The sequence below is a fragment of the Balaenoptera ricei genome, chromosome 11 (assembly GCF_028023285.1).
Source record: "Balaenoptera ricei isolate mBalRic1 chromosome 11, mBalRic1.hap2, whole genome shotgun sequence".
Lineage (NCBI taxonomy): Eukaryota > Metazoa > Chordata > Mammalia > Artiodactyla > Balaenopteridae > Balaenoptera > Balaenoptera ricei.
The window spans coordinates 105,307,677-105,323,333 of record NC_082649.1 but is presented as its reverse complement, the minus strand read 5'-3'; the positions used below and the strand labels follow the sequence as shown (position 1 = coordinate 105,323,333).

At 63.8% G+C, this 15,657-nt stretch overlaps 1 protein-coding gene across 6 annotated transcripts in view; it reads left to right on the top strand.

The window, feature by feature from the left end:
• The window catches only part of EEFSEC (eukaryotic elongation factor, selenocysteine-tRNA specific), a 188,755-nt gene that overhangs the window by 126,132 nt on the left and 46,966 nt on the right, over positions 1–15,657 (top strand). For all 6 annotated transcript variants that reach the window (XR_009505976.1, XR_009505974.1, XR_009505975.1 and 3 more), the window contains exon 6: positions 2,338–2,494. Coding sequence is in view for 1 of the 6 variants with exons in the window: in XM_059940505.1 (XP_059796488.1) it covers positions 2,338–2,494 (157 nt within the window). In the remaining 5 variants the exon portion in view is untranslated. The remainder of the gene's footprint in view (positions 1–2,337; positions 2,495–15,657) is intronic.

Below are 15,657 nucleotides of genomic sequence, written 5' to 3'. Positions count from 1 at the left end.
GGATGTGCTGGTGTGTCTGATCTCTGAGGTCTCTGCTTTGGCTGGAAGAGTCATCTGGAGAAGAGCTCAACCATCAGGGGCACGCACGTTCCAGAGACGGAGGGGCTGAGCTTCACCATTTCCCGCAGCCCAGGACAGATGCCGCCTCTGGTCTTCCTGCAGCACTGCAGAGGCCTCCCGCAGACAGGCCTCCCCTCTGACCAGCGTCATTAAATGGGGGCTCCTGCAGCAGCCGTTTGCTGAGCCCCTCTCACGGCCCCACCCCCTGTAACTACTGGAGGGGTGTGTTCTGGGGGCGCAGAAATGTGCACCTGCCGCCAGTCCGGAACACTCCTGGGGGGACATTGCAAAGGCCTGGCCGGCTGGGGTTTGAGTTTCCACTGTGCCCCTGGCTCTGGCATTCGCGACCCTCTCAGATCTCGTCCCTGAGCTCAGCTCTGACCTCTGCAAAGTGGCCGTGGAAATCCCTTGCAGACAAGGGCTCCGCGAGGGCTCAGTGGGACGCACTGGTGCCTCAGTCCGCACAGGCTGGGGTCTCCGAGGGGCTGGGGGTCGGGGGTCTCCGCGGGCTCTCCTCCCAGCCACAGGCAGCCTCAGCAGCCAGGCTGACCTCGGGACCAGCCTCTGGCCGTGGGGAACGCGGAATGGCTGGTCCGGAACCATCGGGTCGCTTCCGCCGAAGTCCTGGCACCTGCTGGACCAGGCGGGGCTGCTGGCGAGGCTGGGACAGAGTTCCACGTGCAGGCCGTCCTGGCGGGGGGTACAGGTGGGGGTCCTGCGAAAGCGACGGGGCCACCCTTCGCCACTTGGGGCTGGTGACGCCTGCTCGCCTCGACTCCCCTGTCCTGAGGTCGGAGGAGCTGCCTCCATTCAGTTCGCCCTGCAGCCTTCGGGGACACCCGCAGACGGTGCCGTGCGGAGGGCGGAGCCGGGTCCGGCCCGCGAGGGGAGCCCTGTGGGTCTGGAGGACAAGGAGGAGTTCTCGTGTGGGAACGAGACTGCGAATTACAAAGGGCTGTGCAAGTGGGAATGATTATTCTTATCATTGCCTGTATCCGATTCATCCATCACTGGGGAGAGGAGGAATGCACGTACCTTTTATCTAGCGCTATGAATCAAACAGAATAGGATATGTTTTTCCAAAAGGTTTTTAGGGTAAATGGGACAGTTTTTGCTTTTCAAAACAGTCCATCCATTTGGCCCTTGGCCAAATCGTGGCATCTTGGGCAGAAACAAGATGTTTCTGAGCCTGGCCCCCGGGGGCCCCCAGGAGCAGGTCCCCCCACTGGCAGCACGTCGGCCCCACGCGGCCGCCCGAGCTGGTGCCTGGTCGGACTCCATGCAGCTGCCCCGGGCCGGCACACGGGGCTGGGAGGGCAGGAGGAAGCCTCCCCAGTCTCTCCCGTGGCCCCCTTGTGGGACCCGGCATTCTGAGGCCTGGTAGAGCTGGTCTTTACACACGCGTGTGCACACATGCCCCCTTCCCTTCTCTCTGCATAGAGGCCTGGCACCGTCCTGGCACTGGAGAGGAGCCAGGCAGGTCCAGGGAGGCCTGTGCCTGAGCCACCGGAGGCCAGGGCTGGGGGGACTCACACATCGCCCACCCCAAGCTCAAGCGCTTGGGAGAAGGTTCCAGAGGAACACAGCTCATGGCGAAGCCAGGGCTGCCCCAGGCCAACTTCCTCACACGCACGTGTGCCTCTGCTCAGCCTGGGCCTCCACACGGACAGCCACGAGCCAGGGGAAACGGGGCTTCAGCAGGGAGAGCCGTGGGGGCACTGCAGAGGCGGGGCCGCGGTCTGCGTGGTGGACGTGGGCCAGGCCAGGAAGGGGCCCTAGGCGGGGACGCGCGTGCGTGTGGCGGGCGGGACGGCAGAGGCCGGGTTCTCAGAGCCTCCTCGGTGCGGGGGATGCTGGCGAGAGGGTGGGGCAGGCTCGGGAGTGGGCGCCATCCCCTCGGCCTGCAGTGCCGTGAAAGCTTTCCTGAGGAGCGCTGCCCGCTCACTGGGGACCAGTGGGCGGGCGGCCATGCAGAGGTGGGCAGCTGCGGACTCTCGTCACCTCTGCCCGTGGGCTCTGTGGCCGTGGACAGGCAGTGCCTCCTCCTCCCATCTGTCAGGTGGGAAAGTGCCACGTGGACGAGTTGAGCGTGTCCAGCCAACCAAGTGCCCACAGCCGGCCTGGTGCAGCCCGGGCCCAGCAGGTGTCCGTGGCGGGAGGGAGTGGCGAGAGGGGCCGGGCATCACCCGTGACACCACGGGCGGGCCGCCTGGGCAGTGTGGCAGCCCAGCGTTTCCCAGGCACTAACGCTCTCTCCGGGGCTGGGTGTGGGCACAGGTGATGGACGACTACAGTGTGATCGGCCGCTCCCTGTTCAAAAAGGAGACCAACATCCAGCTCTTCGTGGGGCTCAAGGTGCACCTGTCCACTGGGGAGCTGGGGGTCATTGCCAGCGCCTTCGGCCAGAGTGGCAAGTTCAAGGTCCACGTCCCTGGTGAGTGTGGTCATTTCTTTCTGCTCATGGGAGCCGTGCAGGGAAGGTGGGGACGGCACCCAAACACGGCTCCTTGGCTCGGGGTCTCGGCCCGCCCATGCCAACGTCGCGGGCTCAGCCCACATGGCACCGTGGCTTCTGGTCCCGCCACCTGTGGCTGGAAAGCCAGTGTGTGTCCTGGAGGAGCCTGGTGTGGACCCGGGATCTGGTCTGACCGCCCACTGCACCATCCCGTGGCCTGTGCGTGGACGGGACGGTGCTGCTCTAACAGGCGGTTCCGAGGGGCACGGTTGGTGAGGGAGACCACCAGGGCTGGCACGCGGTCCCGGAGCCAGAGGGTTTCCCAGAACGTGCGTTGGCACCTCCTTTCCTGCCTCCCGCTCGGTTTGAGGTGGGACTTGTCCACGGCGGGGTCGAAGTGCGCGTCTGCTGCTGGGACAGAGCTCCCAGGTGTCCTCAGCTCCCCCCGTCACTCCTCGCAGCCCAGCTTCCTGAGGTCCCGCTGCGCCAGGTGTGGTGGCCGTGGTCGGGGGAGGGGGCAGAGCGAACCCGTGCAGGAGGTGTGGACCATGAGCTGCGCAGGAGGGGAGGCCGTGGGCAGCTGGAGAAGTCCTGGGAAGAGGGGCAGCTGAGTAGGGCCTGGCCACAGGGAGGGAGGGCGCCCCATGGACACCAGGCGAGGGGAGCTCCGCGGAGAGGGAGACGCGGAGGCCCTGAGGACGGGGCGGGGGACGGGGGGTGGGCTGCAGAGCCCCGGGGCAGGCGAGGACCGGCCCAAGGGGTGCTTCCATTAGCGGATCCGCGGGGTGCACGCGCGTGCCTTCACACCCGCTTGTGGCTATGCTGTTTGGAGCTGCGGGACTAGGGGATGGGAAGCCGCGGGCGGGCTGCATCTGGTGGGCATGGGGCCTCAGAGCACGGCTCCTCCGGCGGACTCTCCGTGTGGGGTGGTGCCCGCCCGGCTGGGAAGCAGGGTCCTCTCCTGAGAGCCTGGCCCAGCTGTTTTCTCGCGAGTCCCCCTCTGCCCCTCGCGAGGGAGGGCGGCTGTCAGCAGAGGCCCGCTTCCTGCGGCCCGAGCTGTGGGAATGTGCCTTGAGGCCTCTGCCGAGGCGGGAGCCCCGTCACGGATGAGGGACCCCAGGCAGGCAGGGGTACCCGTGGAAGTCAAGCCACAACACCGGGCTTCAGGCTCCCATCCTGTCCTCCCCGCTGTCCCTTGGCCGCTCCTGGTCGTCACTTTAGCCAAACTGGGCCCCAGGGAGCACGTGCAGGCCCGTGTCCAGACCTCAGTCCCCAGGGCCCCAGCCTGCATATGTGGGGCCCTCTGGGCACTGGGGGGCGAGAGCCAAGCTGCCTGGGGGGAGAGGCCCACCCCGGGCGCTCGCCCACCAGGCCTCGGGGCCCTGCTGGTCCACACAGAGGGACGGAGGGCAGCGTCCGTGTCCTCTCCCGGGGTGGACGGCATCATGCCGACCTTGCCCTGCTCCCCTTCCTCTAGCCCGAGGCAGACTCAGAGTTGGGTGTCCCAGAGCAGGAACGTGGGAGGGGGCGTGTTTGGGGCCCTGGGTACTGGGGTGGGGCAGGGGGCCGTGGTGACGCTGCTTCGGGCAACTCGAGTTCACATTCCTGCCGTAGGTCAGTGTTGCCTTTTAATAGGTCTGCTTCCTGTTTGTGGCTCTTAAGCTTTTTATTAAATATGACTGGTCAGATTCCTTCATCCCACCCACTCCCACTCCCGCCCTCCCCGCCTCCACCGACCCTGCTTGTCTTTTCCTGCCGTCCCTCCCCTGAAGAATTACTTTTAACCTTTCTGAAGTGCTGATTGTGAAAGAACCTTAAGTAAAGCGGACGTCCAGCGCCAGGTGGAACAGCAGTGGGGCTTCTGGCCCAAGTCGGGGCCGAGCCGGGTCGGGAGCCCGGGGTTCTGGGGCCGCACACTTGTCGGCCCCCGGAGCAGGGGGCGTCTGGGGGGCCGCAGACCGTGGACGGGGCGGCGTTCAGTGTGGCGTACGGGCCTCCCGCTGGCTCTGCAGGACAGCCGGCCAGAACGGCGACGGAGGAGCCCTCCGGGTGTCCTCCCCTGCCCCGCCGGCAGGCCCAGGTGCACTGGGGCCTCTCACCTCGGAGGCAAGGCCCACAGGGCCAAGCCGGGGTGTCAGAGGACGGTGGCAGGCGATAGGGAGCAGGGGCAGAATGGTAAACAGGGACCACTGCTCGGGCCTCGCTGCTCCCACGCGATGGGACGCAGGCCCAGGAATCAGACTTCATCTGGTTCAATATTTATGGAAAATTTCCTGATTGAAAACTAAAACTGTCTGAACTAAACGAAACCTGCCTTTGGGCTGGGTTTGGCCATAGTGACTTGTGACTCCTACTTGAATTTCAGGATGGGCACTTGGGCCTCGGGTTCAGGAGTCCAAGCTGAGCCGTAATAAGGGAGCAGTGTCTTACGGAGCCATCACTACTGGCTTCTGAGACAAGGGTCCTGACCCTCGAAACCAGACGGGCTAGAGGGACGGCCCCATCCTGACGCCCAGGGAGCCTTCCCAGAAAGTCCTGGGCGGCCTCAAGGTTGGAAGGCCCCACGTTCACACAGCTGCTCCCTTCAAAAGGGTTGTCTCCGTGTGTAAGGCCCGGGGGCCGGAGGCCCTACGAGACGAGTTGGGGACCCACCGGGCAGCATTGCTGGTGACGAGGGTGGTGGGAGGACAGAGACGGCTCCTCCGGACAGACCTGCCTCTGTCCTGGCACCACACCGCTGGCATCGGGTGGCCCTCTGCCGGTGCCTCTGAGCGCCCCGAAGGGCGTGAGCAAGCCGAGCGGGGGCAGGGGGTGGCGTAGAGACGCGGCAGGGTAGGCTTGGGGAGCGGGGCCTGGGGTCCACCAGAGGCAGGTCTCGAGTAAGAGGCTGACTTCATTTGATTCGCGATTTTAAACGACTGCCTAGAGAATGGTTTAAGGAAGGCTGGGGGGGAAGCGGAACGGCAGAAGTCTGCTGCAGTGCACAAGTGACCGTGCGGTCTGTGTCATGTGCATGGGAAGCCCAGGAAGGCTTCCCGGGGGAGGGGACAGTCAAACAGAATCCTGCCCCATCCGTGGACCTCCTCAGGCCAAGCACAAGGAGCCGAGGAGGCCGCGCTTGAGGCCTGAGTGTGTGGGCGCGTTTGGGGAGCACGGCAAGAGCAGTGGGAAGGGCCACAAGCCGGGGCCGCGGAGGGCGTGAGGGCCGGGCCTGGGTCACCGAGTCGGGAGCCAGCATGGTCCTGAGGTTCCCCGCGGGGCGGAGCACAGCCTCAGCTCTCAGTGCCCCCACTGCGAGTCACCACCCTGTTCTCACAGTATCCCTAAGGACACGCGCAGCTCTGCACAGCAGATGGGCAGCTCTCTGGTCTGGGCTGCTCAGGGTCCTGCCAGCCCTGCACCAGCCCTAGCCTGGGTCCCGACACCCACAAGGAGAGCCCCGTCCTGTCTCCACAGGCCCAGCTCAGAGACACCACGAGACTGCAGCGCCCCCGGGCCGGCGCCGGCCAGGCGTCCAGGGCTCGGGACCAGGTGTTCGCTTGCGCCCCCGTCGCATGTCTTAGGGGGGGGAGAGTGAGGCTTGGGACCAAGACCCGTAGACAAGTTTAGCAGCATGGCTGGCGCCCTGCCCACCACCAGCCTGGCCTCGTGCCCGCTTGGTCCAGCGTCCGGCGAAGCAGCGCTGTGGGCAGATGCCCTTGCCCTGCACCTCGCGGCATCGGGAGCATGAGGGCTGGCCCTCACGGGAGGTGGCCGCAGCCCAGGCGAGCTCTGGAGGAGACGGGAGCTGGAGCTGGGCCTCTATGACTCCCCGCGGGCTTCGCACCTGGTCCCGTCTCCAGCTCGGCTGCAGCAGGTCGGGGTGGACAGCCGTGCAAACAAGATCGGGGGAAGCTGTCTGTGGTTTGTTTATTTATTTATTTATATTTGGCTGTGTTGGGTCTTCATTGCTGTGCCCAGGCTTTTCTCTAGTTGCAGTGAGTGGGGGCTACTCTTCGTTGTGGTGCGTGGGCTTCTCATTGCGGTGGCTTCTCTTGTTGCGGAGCACGGGCTCTAGAGCGTGAGCTCAGTAGTTGCGGTGCACGGGCTTAGTTGCTCCGCGGCACGTGGGATCTTCCCGGACCAGGGCTCGAACCCGTGTCCCCTGCATTGGTAGGCGGATTCTTAACCACTGCGCCACCAGGGAAGCCCCTGTGGTTTACTTTTAAGAAAGAGGAGTTTAAGCAACAGCCACTGTCTGGGCGGTGGACAGAGGTCCCTGGATGTGGTCGCTCAGCTGAGGACCCTGCGGGCCGGGCCGCTTCCCCACAGGCCTCCACGTTCCGACCCCGCTCAGGAGGGCAGCGCACTGCGTTCAGAGCGTCCATTTCCCTCTGGTGAAATGGGGGTGGTCACCCAGTTGCGAGGGGCTGTGAGGACCAGGCCAGTGCACAGAGCCGCCCTGATGGCCTGCCGTGTGTGCGCCCGGGCCTGGGAGCACGGGCCCCGCCGGGCACGGGCTGCGGGCCAAGGCCACCAGGTCCTGTGATCAGCCACCACTCAGCTCCACACAGCACAGCCACGGTAGAACCAGCTCTTCCTGCTTTTCAAGAGAGTCTGAGCATCTGGATCTTTGCGTGACATCTCCCTGTTCTCAAACGTGGGCCCGTATCTGGCCTCCGTCGGTCCAGGCCCTTGACGTGCTTCCTCTTCCTCCTGCTGCAGCCCTCGGCCTGCTTCCCTGAAGGGTACGCGGAGGCTCGGAGGATCTGAACGCCTGGCCCAGCAGACCCTGGGGTCCCCAGATGGAAGTAGGCGCTTCTCATGGGCGCTGCTCCACTGAGAGGCTTCTGGAAACCCAGTGAGGAGGGAAAGTGGAAGCTCATCTTGGTGCCAGAGGGAGGGGCCGCAAGGAGTCCTGGTCGTGGGTATTGTTGTGTTCCCATAAATAGGCCTTCAGACAACGGGCCTTTGGGCTGCATGTTCCCTCTGAGGTTTAAAATGAAACTGGTTTTCTCTTCCTGTAAAATGTGTTCTCCCCACACACACCCCCAGCCACGCAGTCGCGCCTGCAGACTGCTTGGAGCGGATTCTTGGGCAACCTCAAGAACCTGTGCTTGGGACCCTACCCCCTGGGGGCAGCCCCCGCCAGGACCACTCCGGCTTTTACTGAAACTACTGGCAGGCTGGGGTTTGTGCGGGCTTGGCGTCCCTGCCCGTCCTGGGAGGTCGGAAGCAGGGCGCCTTCAAAGAGCAAGAACTCTGTGGAGTCCGCCAGACCCGAGCTGAAATCCTGGCTGGAATATAACCTTTCTGAGCCTCGGTTTCCTCGACTGTAAGGTGGGTTTTTGTGAGGGTTTTTCTTCCCAACTTTCTGAATAACTTCAAGCGTATGGAAGAGTTGAAAGAAGAGTTCATTGAACACTCATGTTCCTCGGGCTGCACACCTGTTGGCACTTTGTCACGTGTGCCCTCCATGTGCTGACCGGCCCGGCCGCTGCTGTGGAGGTGCAGCCGCCCCCGCACACCATCCCGCGGCCCTGAGGACTGGGCATCTCCCGCGCAGCGCCGGCCCGCCCTGGCTTGAGGCCGAGGTACGGCCCGCTGTCTGGCTTCCCCGGCGCTCTCAGGAGTGCCCCGCAGAGCCCGTCCCTGGAGGAGGGCTGGGGGAGGAGCACGCCCTGCGTCTGGCGGTCGTGTCCCCTGGAAGAGCCCCCGTCGCCCCGCGTGGCTGACGTGGGTGTGAGCAGGTGAAGGCAGCCGCAGCTGACGCTCAAAGTCATCTGTGAAAAGAATCAGAACACGAAGTTGTACGTGCCACGTCCTCTCGACCACGTGAAAAGAAGCTTTGCAGAGAAAAGAAAGAAGAAACCAGGTGAAAACATTAACGATGGGACTGTGGGAGACTTTTTCCCTTTTTATTTTTCTTTTGACACGCAGATTTCGTTGAATGAGCCTGGTGCGTCCACAGCTCTGGGCCAAAGGCATGGAGACTCCCCCGCCCAACTCAGATCCTGGGTGCCAGGCCCCGGCTGGGTCCTAAACCCAAGCCCAGACCCAGGGCCCACCCTCAGCCGCCCTCAGCCGCCCTCAGCCGCTCGGTCCCCTGGCGGGCCAGCTGTATCACGGGGGCAGACCCCCCCCCCCCAGGCCACCACCATCTGAGAGACCACGGGAGGGAGCCGAGGCTTGGAGGCCTTCTCCGGGCCTGAAGGATGGGTCACCCTGAGCCCCGAGGCCAGGGCCCGTGTTGGGCCCATGCCCCGCGTCCGAGGGCCAGCACCGTCCAAGGAAGGCAGGTGGGCTGCACCGCAGCCGGCGGGCGGCTCAGAGGGGAGCGAGGGAGCTCAGTGAGAGGCCGGGGAGGGGCTGGCCGGGCTCGCTGCAGGCGGGGGGCACTGAGGGGGTTTGGGCAGAGGAGGCCAGGATCTGAGGCATGTGAGGACGGTGGTCCAGGGAGGCTGCAGACCCCCCGTGGAGCCCCCGAGAGTTCACAGCAGGCTCCGGAGAGCAGGCGGGGCGGGAGCCTCAGGCTGCCCTCTGTCCCCAGCCCCGGGCCGGCTGCCACCCAGCTGCGGGCCGGCTCACTCCGACGGCTGCCTTCTGCCCGGACAGCCCGGCCCACTTCAGCCCCACGGGGGCCCGAAGCCGGCTTTGTCGGGGCAGCGACCCTGAGGTGAGGGGACCCTCCCCAGGTGGTCACCGGCCTCCCCCTAGGTCCTGTCACCGGCTGGCCAAGGAGACTCCGGAAAGCAGCTCGGTTGGGAGAAAAGAGGGTTGGAGAGAGTTGAGGGGTGAAAGTCGAGGTTTCAGAAAATCCCTATAAAATGAAAACAGACCATCCGTCTCTCTCACTGGCGTCTCACCCGACAGTGGCCTTTGTGGCTTTCACCCCCCGTCCGTGGGGTAAGCAGCTCTGAAACCCAGTGCAGAGCCAGCTCGGGCTGCCAGCCGCCCACCGCTGCCTCTCCTGGAAGCCAGCCTGATGGAGGGGGACCTTCACCAAGCGCAGGGAGCACTTGGGGTGTCTTTTCTCCCCCAAAAGAATGGCCAACCTCCTCCCCTTTGGCCATTGAAGCTTTTCAAAGCAATTGTAAAAATTATATGAACCCCATCGAAGAACTGTTACAACAATGTTTATACCCAGTATTTGAAACAAAGACAATGATATTATAAATAATTGTAGATGATGAAGATAGGCAAGAAAAAATAACGTCATTAAAAGAATTTTACAAGACGGACCGTTCATGAAGAAGGATGGAGTAACACAATACGTTAAAAATATCTGCAATTAACATAAACACGGCACAGTGTACAGAAACCATCTGCCGACCAGCCTCACCCTGGGCATGGTCCCTTGTCATCCACGTGGGCCGTGCCAGGGCCTCCCCGTGGCCCCGGTGAGGGCGTGGACCCCAGGAAGAGGGGCCTGGGGGCCTAGTTCCAGCACGAGGAACCGGGGGCTGAGGAGTATCCTCGTTCCCTGCCCCGACCCCGGCTGAGGTCCGCCCGTCCGTGTCCCCACGGCGCCCACTGCTTCTCCGTCACGGCTCTCAGACACTGTGCTGTTTCCCAGGGGGTCCCAGCGATGAGTCCAGAGCCCTTGGCGTGTCTCGGGCAGCGTGTGTGGTGGCAGCACCTAGGGCCACCCGGCAGCTCTCAGCCTCGTCCCCGGGGGACAGACTGCCCACAGCACGGTGGGTCCCCTGTACCTCTTTCTCCTTTTTTTAATCAGTATTTGATTTTGCTTTTAACCTGGGAAAACTTTGGCCGCACAGAACAGAAGAGACACCCATGAAACCAGCAAGATCAAACAGACGTGAATGTCCCCTCACATGCTCAAACCTCTCTCTCTCTCTGTCTCTCTCTCAAGAACCAGAACCCTGCGGGCGATGCGAGAGCCCCACCGCTCTCCCACAGGTGACACCCCCTCCCCGTGCGTCCTGTACTCTCCCTGCCTGAGGTTGTGTCCCCAACAGAGGTGGCGTTGCTGCGGTTTCAGTGGCTCCGTTTTTGGTCTCGCACTGACCTAGGGGGTGCTAGAGCCCTTGCTGCTTCCGTTTCAGAACCCGTGGCCCCGGCAGGGTCCTAGTTGACTCACCTGACTGCTGTGTGTTGTTCCGCAGCCCGTGCACCTGTCACCTGTGTGAGCACGGGTGGGTTGTTTCCACGTCTCCCTGCTTCACAGCGTTTCCCCGGGTGGGCACCGGGAGGCCTGCTTGTCTCGTCCTGGCATGGAGTGAGGCCCCGCCCGCCTCTCCTCTGCCCTCATCCCTCCAGCCCGCGCCTCCCCCATGGCCCGTCTCTTGCCACTCAAAGGATGCAGCCGTTGGACTTTCAGAGCAGCTTGTCCTCGGCCTGGTTTCTTGGAGGCCCAGGGTCAGCCCTAAGTATCAGGCCTCTGCAGGAATCCTCCCCTGCAGAGCAGAGCTGGGGGTGAAGCGAAACCCCAGCGTTCAATCAGAAACTGGGCCCCTGGTTTGCTGTGCCCGATCTCTGCTGGCAACCACTTCCCTCCCATCTGTAACTTGGAGTCAGATCCCCAGGAGGTCATGTCACAGGTCTCGAGGCTGTCCTGTTCCCTCAGGAAGGGGAGTGTGCGAGGATGGGTGAGCAGGCACCTGGAAGCACCTGCGTGTGCCTTGTTCCGACGCCCCGCCCCTGCCCAGGTGCCCATCTCTTCTGTGGTCGGAAAGGCAAGTGCCGATGGCTGGAAAGTGGCCCCTGGGCTGGGCCTTGCCCCAGGTGGTGGGTGATTTCTCTGAGGCAGGATGGGCGCCCAGGGCCTGTGGGGACCTCGGAGGAGCCACCCGAGTCGGGCTCCTTCACACGCCACTCCCCGCCCTGTGCTGCGCCCTCGGCTCAGCTCGGACTGGGGACTCAGGGGCAGGAGAGATTGTTCCTCCCTGCCCTTCCGGGCTCCGTACCTCCAGACAGGCCGGGAGCTGGGGAGGACGCAGGCAGGTGACAGGGAAAGCGCAGCTTCCTCGGTCTGGAGGAACCCGGAGCACTTGTGAGGAAGCGGCATCGTGCGAGACCGGGCCCGTGATTCACAGTCACTGGGTGGCCGGGGGGGGGGGGGGGGGGCGGCGGGTGCGTGCAAACGCCCTGTGGCTCAGCGACAGGCAGGGCGAGCGGTGGCAAATGCAGCGGGAGAGGTCGGCGGGGCCTTTGTCCCCTACCTCAGGACAGGAGAAGCCACTAGAGCCAGGCTGAGCTTATGACTCTGCAGCCATTGCCTGGGTCACCTTAGGCAAGGCCCTTGCATGTCAGTTTTTTCCTCTAAAACGGGGGTCCCGACACCCACTTCCCGGATTATGAAGAATAACAAACCTGTCAGTCTTTGGCCTTCCGGTGGCCCCTGGGGCTGCCAGAGGAGAGACATTGGAAGCTGCCTTCGAACTCCTGGACCTTGAGGTGACCCTCCTGGGAAAATGGGGTGCAGCTTCCCCACCACACAGAGTCCACAGGAGGACCTGGGGCCTTGCCTGCCAAGGGCAGACACTGCAGCCGCCAGCGGGGCCCACGGCACAGGAGGAGGGCGCGTGCCAAAGCTGAGGTGTGCAGGCTGGTCCCCGGTTGGGGTCCTCTCCCCACAGCCCGAGGCCCACCTGAGAGCCCCGAGACAGCAGGAGCTGCGTGGGCCGTACATCTGTGCAGGTGCGTCTGAGCCTGTGTCCACGAGTGTGTGCCCATGCCCCCGAGTGTGAGTCTGTGCCCGTGAGTGTGCTTGTGTGTGTGTTGTTTTTTCATAGGAGGGGGGTGAGTGAGAGGCCAGCTTCCTGACAGGGCAGTTGTAAAACATTCATAAAACTTTTATTGGACTTGCCACCCTTCCAGATAAATATTTTTCGATTTTATGGGCTTGTTTTAGGGCCCTGAGCTTAATCATGGCTTTGTAGCCGCCTTTAAAAAAATTAAATATTGTTTTGGCAAAGGGAGCCCCCTCCCCCCACCCCACCAAAGGCAGCCGCTCTCTGAGCTCATAAATTCCTGCCGCTCTCAACTCCTGCCCTCTCTCCCTCCGTACCCTCACAGCCACACTAGGATGAACCTAGAAAACGAGGGGAGAGGGAGAGAGAAAAAATAACTCCTGTTTCCCACTGCCGCCCCAGCCTTGCGCTGGAGGGGCGTCGGTCCAGCCCATAGCGTCCACAGGAGGAGCCGGCTCGGGGTCCGACGGGGCCCCTGCTGCCTCCTGAGGGCCACTGCCTGCCGTGGACACGGGGATGGGCTTGCATAGCCCCCGGCTCCTCCCCAGCTCCCTCCTGCCCCACGTGGGTCCTGAGCAAAGCCCCCTCTCACGCCCCCCGCCCCAGGGCTCAGCACGTCACCCGTCGCTGTGCTGCACCTCCTGCACTCATCCCTCTCTGTCCTTCACGTGTCGGTTGTAAGTCTGTGCCCTGGCAGAGGTAACCCGTACACGGCTGTGTCCCCATACCTAGGGCAGGGCCTGGTGCTGTCATGCGTGCCCGGTGGACACCCCAGAGGTGGTGATCGCGGTGTGATAATAAGTGGTTCATGCTGTGTAGACTTGCTTTGTGCTGGACACCATCCTAAGCTTTCTGTGTCATATTAACTCACATGCGTGTTACGACAACCTTGTAGAGTGCATTCTACTGTTGCCCCATTTTCTGGCTGAGGAGACAGGCACAGAGAGGCAGAATGCTCGCGTGAAGCCACACAGCTGATCCGTGCACAGCCGGGCTCTTGGCTGTTCCTCCTGATTCCTGGGGGGACCAAGAGGGAGAGCCTGTGCCCTTCCGGGCGCTGCAGCCTGGACCGAGCCCGAGCCCTGTCCAGTGGGCACAGCCAGCACTTGAGCCCGGCCCTGGGCCGGGGGTGCTGGGACAGGGGCTGAAGCTCAGATGCCTACCCTGCCGGGTCACCAACTCAGGTGCCTCCAGGGACGGGCGGGTGACAGAAATGAGTGGAGCCAATGGGCCCGGCACAGGCCACGGAGGAGCTGCCACGGCCGCCCCGCCCCCCCACTGCTGCGGGGTGGGAATGTGAGGGTAGGTCCTCTGGCTTGTCAGGACAAACTAGTAACGCAGAATCACGTGTCTGGTGTCCTGAACCTGAAGGTTGGTGAGTCACTCATGTATTTCAGAAATGCCGAGGAGGCTGGTTCCCACTCCCAGGCTGGCATTTCTCCCTTTTGTCTCTGATGAGAGTGTGAGCGCCGGGAACGAGGCCCCAGACACCTCTGCCCGTGGGCCCAGAGACGCATCCGCCAGGCCTAGCTAGGGAGGAAGCCTTCTCAGAGGAGGCGGCACTGAACTTGGCCTTGAAGGGGGCGGGGGAGACGGCCTGGGGAAGGCTGTCCCAGGCGGAAGGAGCGTTGGCTCTGCTCGGGAGGGCGCGCTCCTGCGGCCCAAAGCAGGGGGCTGGGGGGACGCTGGGGGGTGGTGTGCGGGGCGCCTGGATGCCTGAAGAGGCCGGGGTTCCCCCGAGGGATGGCGGACGGAGTCCGATGGAGCCTCCAGAAGATCTCCTGGGCCGCTTTGTGAGGGGCAGGGGCAGAAGTGACTGGGAGCTCTGGCTCCAGGAGGAAGGGGTGAGCCGGGATGGAGAGGCAGAGAGAGGTACGAAGACCAGACCAGACACGGGGGCACGTCCGTGTGCTCAGAGCAGTGCGTGGCGCTCACCCCCTGGTGCGGGTAGCGCGGGCCCCTGGCGTGTAAGACCCCTCGAGCTTTACTGGAAAAAGCAGAGAGGAGGAAGCCTTGTTTCCAGGGCTGGGAAGGCAGGGCGCGTTCACGGAGCCCTTCGCTCCAGGCTCCCTGAGGAGACCGCTCGCCGCCTCTTCCAGGGAGGGGCTGCTCCCTGCTCGTGCGGCCCACTTCCCAGCACGGACACTGGGATCTGGGGACCGTCCCCAGGTGCCCAGGGGAGCTGCCCCTCCCGAGCCGGCGACCCGCCCCTGGCTGGCGGTGGTGCAGGACCAGCCACCCTTGGGCGCATGTGTCATACTGGCGCAGAGACACCCACGGACACCAGCTCAGGTCCACGGGCACTGTCCTCCCCACCCCGGGCCCAGGCCCCTGAGGGCACAGAGACGCCTGGTTGGAGCTGCTCTGAGCGGAGGCTGGGCCCTCCTCAGACTCGGGGACAGGCTCCCACATGTAGCATACCCCCCGCCCCCCAGCCGCAACGAGAGAGCTGAGCCACAGACAGATGAAATCCCGCCCAGGGCAGAGCCTGGGATGGCGTTTTGGAAGGAGGCGGACACGTGCCGGTGGGTGAGGGTCCACGCCAGCCCGTCAGCAGTTGCGGGGGACAGTGCCAAGGCAGGCGGGTGCTCCGTCCCCATCGTGCCTGCAGGGACCCCCGGGACAGGGGCAGTGCAGTGCGGGGCGGGGAAGGACCAGAATGCGGTGAGAATCGGGCGGTGATGCCACCTGCAGCACCTGCTCTGTGCCGGGCCCTGCACTGCGGGTTGGGGACCCGCGCGGCCACGTGGGCCTGAGGGCTGCTGTGGAGGGAGCCGGCGCAGGGCTCCCCCGCCGGTACCTGGTGGACACACGGCAGACGGCTGTCGAGCGGATGACATAGGGATGCAGTAGCGTCGAGCCAGCCTCGCGGCACGCTGGTGTTGTGGGTCGGGGGGAGTCAGCCCTCACACCCGCCTCCCCTGAGCCCGCCAGCCGCTGGCAAGCCCGGCTCTGCCGGTGCGCGGCTGCGCCTGCGCACGCGGTCCCGCGCCTGCGCACGCGGTGCCGTGTGCCCGTGCAGGGTGGGCAGCCGCACTCGCCCCGGCTGCAGCCTGCAGGTCAGGGAGCGGTAAACTGCCAGAGCCTGCGGCTGCCAAAGCAGGAGTGTGGATGGGGACCAGAGGCTCGCCCCCCGCCCTTCGCTGTCACCGGAGAGGACCGCCAGCACTGGCGCCGCCGCTCCCATCGCACTGGAAACGGGGCTGATATGTAATCAGGCTGCCGCACATGGGCCCTGGGAGGAGACTGCTCCCCGGACCTTTGTGCCCCTCCGTGATTCTGGGTGAGGGCTTTTTTCCCGAGTCATAAAAAGGACATTTTTAACATGTGGAATTCTTTTTAAAGAAAAGCAATATGAGGAAGACTTTTATTGTCAATAAGCGCTACGTTTTAAACCAGTTATCTTGGTTTCTGCCCTAGGTATTTTAATTGAAGATTAACTGCTGTTAA